At 41.0% G+C, this 7,310-nt stretch overlaps 1 protein-coding gene across 1 annotated transcript; it reads left to right on the plus strand.

Moving 5' to 3' along the window:
- Positions 1 to 575: 575 nt before the first annotated feature.
- Positions 576 to 2,248, plus strand: LOC141141401 (posterior protein-like). Its single transcript, XM_073629055.1, has one exon. The coding sequence runs from the start codon at positions 656 to 658 to the stop codon at positions 2,246 to 2,248; it is 1,593 nt and encodes a 530-aa protein (XP_073485156.1). The 5' UTR covers positions 576 to 655.
- Positions 2,249 to 7,310: the final 5,062 nt, after the last annotated feature.

The following is a 7,310-nucleotide window of genomic DNA, read 5'->3' on the forward strand; positions in this document are numbered from 1 at the left end:
GGAAAAAGTGGGAGAAATATAGATTATTATTTTACATTTTTTATTTTTTTTAAGTTTTTTATTTTACACGTGAGAGTGAAATAGCTCTCTGTTCCAATAGGAGTTCAATGTGGGCTGCAACCTAATGGGAAGGCATTGATTAAGAGTCTGCCTTGTGTCTTAGAATGTGCCTTGTGTCTTGTAGACTGTAGAACTACAAGTAACAAGGTAGTTTTAAACGGCTTTGTATCTGTTTTTTTTGTTGTTTATCTGTGTGCATTGTAAGCAACCGTTGTAAAAACAGGTTAGACAACTTCAGTGTAGGCTAAGGTGCAAATTAGCATATCAATGGATATTCCCCAGAAAGCATGTGGTAATCCTAAAAGCCTCATAGAACCTACAGGACAGAAGTGCTCAGATACAAGGCAACCGATAATGCCACAGTAAGTGTGGTGAGTCTTTTCTATGGATATGTAAAAGTTTAATTGTTTTGAATGATATCAGGTAAAAGTGGTAATGAATGAAGAATATTGAATGCTAGAAGAGTGATTTGTTTTTTTTTTTTTTTTGTGAGTTGTAAGAGCTAATGATAATTGAGTTTGGTTTATTACTCAGTGTAGTGGTGGAACGTTAGTACAAATAGAATTGGGTTTTGTGTGGATGGTATGGTTTTGAAATGGAGCTTATGTATACATATGTTAAAAAGTACGCTTCTGCCAGTTATCATTCATGTGCAGATGAACCTCTTAAAAGCCAGTATAAGGTACTATTGTCTCAGTGTCAGCAACATAATAGCAGATTATTGGGTAAACAGCTAAAAAAGAAAGATAAAAAAGAAAGGTTGGCAAATGAAATTGCAGTGTTGCTCAGAATTAAATTTATATCTGAGCAAATGGAGGGGAAGTGGGAAGCAGAGAGGAGACGTCTCAGGGAGGACATAGAGGAAATCAGTGAAAACCTTCTAAAGATTGCAACAGCCTCCAGTAGTGAGATGGATGAATTGCGGGCTACAGCAGGCAGTTTGACAGAAAGAAACAGTGAGCTACAAGAACAGCTTCAGAGGTCCAGCATGGACTGTGATATGAAGAGCAAACTTTTAGAGTCATTGCGAATAAAGTTGTCAGAGATGGAAGAGTTGGTTATGTCTTTAGAAAGAAAATTAGCAAATGCACACTCCCAGCTTCTTACTAAAGAGCAATGTATAGTATCGCTCAATGAAAACGAAGGAACATGTCAATTGGCCAATATCTGCACAGTCAATGAGGAGAAGGGCTGTGATGAAACACAGTCTGCTATTGCACCCATAGCTTTGAAGCAGAATAACAGTTTGATTACAATCCAAGAGAGACTTACTTTGTGCCAGATTCTGGGTGAATTTAATGCCCTGGAATCACCAGTGAGTCTGTCCAATAAATTTGAGGCTCTAGTCCTTAAATTCCTTTTGAGTAATGAGGATGCATGTTCTCTTCTGAAAGCATGGCTACCAGGACCTTTGGCAGGCCAGTTATCTGCACAGGTTAATGATAACTTAGCAGATGCAGAGGTGCGGAGGAAAGAGTTGCAGCGTATTGTGGACAGTCATGATAATGGTATGAGTGATTTGCAACTAATGAAATTTAGGAGAGGAGATGACCCAATATTGTTCTGCAGTGAGTATCTTGCATTGTATACGAAAGTGTTCAACTGTCCTGACTTATTGGAGGATGATACAAGTTTCATATACTCAATGGCCAATAAGTGTTATGTAAGCTATCCCACTAGAATGGCTCTGATGAATGCTAGATCCTACCAAAATTTTGTCAATATCCTGCGAGACTTCTGTCAAGAGTCCAGTGATAGGGAATATGGGTCAAAGGCAGGTGTATCCGTAATAAGCAGAGGTACAGGAAGGCAGAGAGAGTTCAGATATTCTAAATGGAATAGGCATGGACATAGATTTTGTAAAGCCCTTAACATTGCTAGCATGGAGCAGGAAACCCCAGAAATACAGGTATCTGCAACGAAAACCCCCACCCAGGACAGGGACAGCATAGCGCAAAGGCCTGATATGAAAGATAGCAATCAGGACAGATCACACAGTTCTGAAGAAGAGATAAGAAACTACAGTCCACACCCTAAAAACAGCCAGCAACAAGACTGGATGAACATTCCAATCTTTGCACCCTGGGCTAATCTACCATTCTGGCTTGTATGTAGTTGGACGCAAATTGCATTGCCATTTTTCCTGAGTAATATGGCAAAGTTTACCAATACTGATTGCTTAGTATAGGAAAATATGGCAATTGTTCCCTAGCATTACAATTAATGGGGAAAGGCTTGGGGGACTCAAAAAGTCAATTGTCATGATAATTGTGTGTAATCACTGTTTTTGTGTTCCTTTTTCAGAGACCTTGGAAGAAGTTAAAACTAGTTTGGATACTAATGTATGTGTTTTGTTTGCAGGTCCTTCAAAGTGAGAACAGTGGGCACATTTAGCAGAACAAGGGGTTAGGTTATTGTAAAGGCATAATCGATTATCATATGGTACCACAAGCTCATTAATTAGTAATTGTTTGCAAACAATGAAAAAAATAAGATAAACAATAATCAGGCATTAATGCATTAAAGAGTTACAAATTAAGTTACAAATGTTGTGATGAGGTACAGATGTTTTGTTTTTTGTTTTTCCCATTAACTAATTGTATTTCAAATGAAAATGAGCACTTACTCTTCTCAGGAGGAAAGTACATGGATGTCTTTAGTTAAAAGTTGAGTGTTTGTCATTGTTTTATGGTGGGTTTTTTTTTTTTGTTATTAATTTTTTTTATATTTTTGGTATTTGTTTAGTCATATATTTTATTTTTGTTTTGTTCAGCTGGAAAAATGGTTAGGTTAGTCCACCTGAAAGGGGGGCCATTGGCTATGCCCCCAATTAGCAGCTGAATACATTTTGTCTAGGACAAGAGTTGTTGGTAGGAAATCATTCTAGCCTCCGGAGTTTGTTTGTTTTTTCTCATAATTTTATGTTCATTCAGGTGGAAAAAGTTACAAGGTTTACGCTTTGTCCACCTGAAAGGGGGGTTAGTGCATAGGTCTGAAAGTACAGATAATGCATTGTCTTTTTAATGCTTAAAATTTTGAATTTTTTGAGAAGCAACGTTCACGTTCATTTTTTTTAAAAATTTTTAATCATACCATGGGGATCCATTTTAGAGTGGGTTCAGCCTAAAGAGGTCATGGTTGTTTTGATAATTTGGTCAGAGTTATAGAAGCCAGGAATACTAAGTTCCTGGGTTCCAAGGAAGGAACTATAAATAAATGAGGCAAGCGAGCAGATATTATGGATAAGAATTTGATTCTGCTCTTGTTTTTCACTTTCAGAATCCTGGTGAAGCGAGATTGGAGAGGTTTCTAGAACAGAGATGAAAGATGTTCATCTGGTTGGCAGTTTGTTTGTGCCACACCACACCGAAAATTTGTTCCGATAAACATTCAGAAGAGAAGGGACAAACGAAAAGATTCAGTTTAATACTTGATTTTTCTTATGGACAATTTAGTGCTAATGCTTAATCTGAAATACTGTGCCTATCAACAAGACTTGTTAAACATTTTGCCGGAGTCTCTCCTCATGAATGCGAACGTGCTATTAATACATGTGCAATGGGTTGGAGGTTGGGGAAGGAATATACACATCCAATCCGTCAGAACATGAAATGTAAAATATATGTTTTTTTGTTGGAGGGAGAAATTGAAAGAATTGACAAGTATGACAAGTATTGACGTAACGGAAGTAATATGGTGCAGGTACCTAGAAGACGGCACTTATACATAATAAGGTGTCGGTTGGCCAGACTAGAGGGTGCCAGGTGACACATCAATGGGGTGAAAACTTCCTTGTGGGGGCGGTATCTTAGTGTTATCTGTACTACAGAGAAGCTCTTGGTTACGGGACACCAGAATTGGACATGGGGGAGATACGCCTGGTTGATGTCTCACCTGAGAGGTTGAAACCCAGCACAGGTAATGCCAGTTAATACACACAGGAGCATGCTTTGTTAGATAAAGGGAACAAGCGCTGGCTAGCAGGATACAATATGCCTTTACCACATGGCGCTTTAGCATCTCATCGTGGTTGATAGAAGCCTACTGCTCTATATGTGCTGAGTATACACTGAATCAAATGCGGTCATTGTACCAGTGACTTACTCCCAGAGACGTGCAGACACAGAATGAGGTTCATGCAGGACTCTTATTTCTGAGTAGTAACCCGAAAAAGGAGGGAGGTATTCAGCACTATATTGGGGGGAATAGGAGCTGGGATGGGTGGTGTTAATGGAGTGGACATCGGTATCCTAAGGAACAAACTCTCAGCCATAGCTTAAGCGGGGCTTTGTTACTCATAGAGATTGGTGGCATCCTTGATAACATTCAACAAAGTCACATAAATACCCAGGGTAAAGTGGCTCCAGATTTTCTCAACCGTGTTGAGAGGTTGGTAGAAAGTGTGACGGTACAGGACAGAAATCTGTCATTGGCTCTGGCGTGCACGCAGCGGCAGGCGGAATTATCAACCAGCATTAAGCTGATTGTACAGTCTCTGTATGAGGGGCAGAGCCTGATGAGTTAGCATCACAGCTCAGTAAGACTTTGCCAAAACACGCTGCTTACACTAATCCAAAGTGGTGGTCGAATGCCTGGATGGGCTGTACTAGTTTGGATTGTGAAAGGTATTATGCAGTATGATCCCATACACAGAGGTGCAGACTCGGTCTGTATATTTGGTGGCATCAATGGGCTTACTGACTGGGGATTCTATCCTGTTGCATTTGAGGCTAAGTTACCCACATGTGATCAGAGAAGATGGAAGCTGGAGGCAGGTTGATACTTCCCTTGGGTAGCAGCATGACCATGATGTCCTTTGTAGGCCAAGTCAATGCATGATGGTGAGCGAAAAATGTTGGGAAGATATTGCACTCTGTGTTCAGGATGGAGAGGTCATTGCTGGGATGAAGCACCTGGGTATTATTTGGGACATAGAAGAGTTTGTTTCCTTGTCCTAAAAAATACCGATGTAACGTTAGTCATGTAACTAGAGGGTTGTTGAACCTAACAATAGGTAGGTGATGGGTAGGGATGAGCCGAACATCCCCCTGTTCGGTTCGCACCAGAACATGCGAACAGGAAAAAAGTTTGTTCGAACATGCGAACACCGTTAAAGTCTATGGGACACGAACATGAATAATCAAAAGTGCTAATTTTAAAGGCTAATATGCAAGTTATTGTCATAAAAAGTGTTTGGGGACCTGGGTCCTGCCCCAGGGGACATGGATCAATGCAAAAAAAAGTTTTAAAAACGGCCGTTTTTTCAGGAGCAGTGATTTTAATAATGCTTAAAGTCAAACAATAAAAGTGTAATATCCCTTTAAATTTCATACCTGGGGGGTGTCTATAGTATGCCTGTAAAGGGGCGCATGTTTCCTGTGTTTAGAACAGTCTGACAGCAAAATGACATTTTGAAGGAAAAAACTCATTTAAAACTACCCGCGGCTATTGCATTGCCGACAATACACATAGAAGTTCATTGATAAAAACGGCATGGGAATTCCCCAAAGGGGAACCCCGAACCAAAATTAAAAAAAAAAAATGACGTGGGAGTCCCCCTAAATTCCATACCAGGCCCTTCAGGTCTGGTATGGATATTAAGGGGAACCCCGGCCAAAATTTAAAAAAAAAAATGACGTGGGGTTCCCCCTAAATTCCATACCAGACCCTTATTCGAGCACGCAACCTGGCAGGCCGCAGGAAAAGAGGGGGGGACGAGAGTGCGCCCCCCCCTCCTGAACCGTACCAGGCCACATGCCCTCAACATTGGGAGGGTGCTTTGGGGTAGCCAAAAGAACCAGAAGAACCAGAAGATGAAGGAAGATAGAAGAAAGAAGAAGTATTTAAATAAAGGAATTGTCAAAAACTGTCTCTTGTCATTTTTAACATTTTTGACAGTTTTTTAGTGAAATGGTAGGGGTAAGTACCCCCTTACCATTTCACACAGGGGGGGGCTGGGATCTGGGGGTCCCCTTGTTAAAGGGGGCTTCCAGATTCCGATAAGCCCCCCGCCCGCAGACCCCCACAACCACCGGCCAGGGTTGTGGGGATGAGGCCCTTGTCCTCATCAACATGGGGACAAGGTGTTTTGGGGGGCTACCCCAAAGCACCCTCCCAACGTTGAGGGCATGTGGCCTGGTACGGTTCAGGAGGGGGGGGCCGCACTCTCGTCCCCCCCTCTTTTCCTGTGGCCTGCCAGGTTGCGTGCTCGGATAAGGGTCTGGTATGGATTTTTGGGGGGACCCCACGCCGTTTTTTTTTTTTTTGGCGCGGGGTTCCCCTTAAAATCCATACCAGACCTGAAGGGTCTGGTATGGAATTTAGGGGGAACCCCACGTCATTTTTTTTTTTTTTAATTTTGGTTCGGGGTTCCCCTTTGGGGAATTCCCATGCCGTTTTTATCAATGAACTTCTATGTGTATTGTCGGCAATGCAATAGCCGCGGGTAGTTTTAAATGAGTTTTTTCCTTCAAAATGTCATTTTGCTGTCAGACTGTTCTAAACACAGGAAACATGCGCCCCTTTATAGGCATACTATAGACACCCCCCAGGTACGAAATTTAAAGGGATATTACACTTTTATTGTTTGACTTTAAGCATTATTAAAATCACTGCTCCTGAAAAAACGGCCGTTTTTAAAACTTTTTTTTGCATTGATCCATGTCCCCTGGGGCAGGACCCGGGTCCCCAAACACTTTTTATGACAATAACTTGCATATTAGCCTTTAAAATTAGCACTTTTGATTTCTCCCATAGACTTTTAAAGGGTGTTCCGCAGCATTCGAATTTGCCGCGAACACCCCAAATTGTTCGCTGTTTGGCGAACTTGCGAACAGCCAATGTTCGAGTCGAACATGAGTTCGACTCGAACTCGAAGCTCATCCCTAGTGATGGGGTATAAGTATGTTCTAAAAGCAAGTCCAACCCTTTCATTAATATATGGTAAAGATACAGACATACAGGCATTAAGGATGTTTAAAACAAGTAAAAATAGAATATTAATAACTCATATAGAAACTAACAACAGGAAAAGGCTTTGTACATCATTTCAGGGAAATCAAACCATTTATAAGAAATTGAAGCTTAACTTCTCATAAATGTCACATATACATATTATTCTAAAATGGATACAGTCTTTTAAAATGGTGGACAGCAAGCTAAAATATCCTTACAGTAGGGGTGCATGGTATACCCTGGGCATGTTCTCTGAAATCCAGGCACAGGGATGGAATTGTGTGGGTTTTGTCATT

Source organism: Aquarana catesbeiana, linkage group LG04 (assembly GCF_042186555.1).
Source record: "Aquarana catesbeiana isolate 2022-GZ linkage group LG04, ASM4218655v1, whole genome shotgun sequence".
In the NCBI taxonomy this organism is placed as follows: Eukaryota; Metazoa; Chordata; class Amphibia; order Anura; family Ranidae; genus Aquarana; species Aquarana catesbeiana.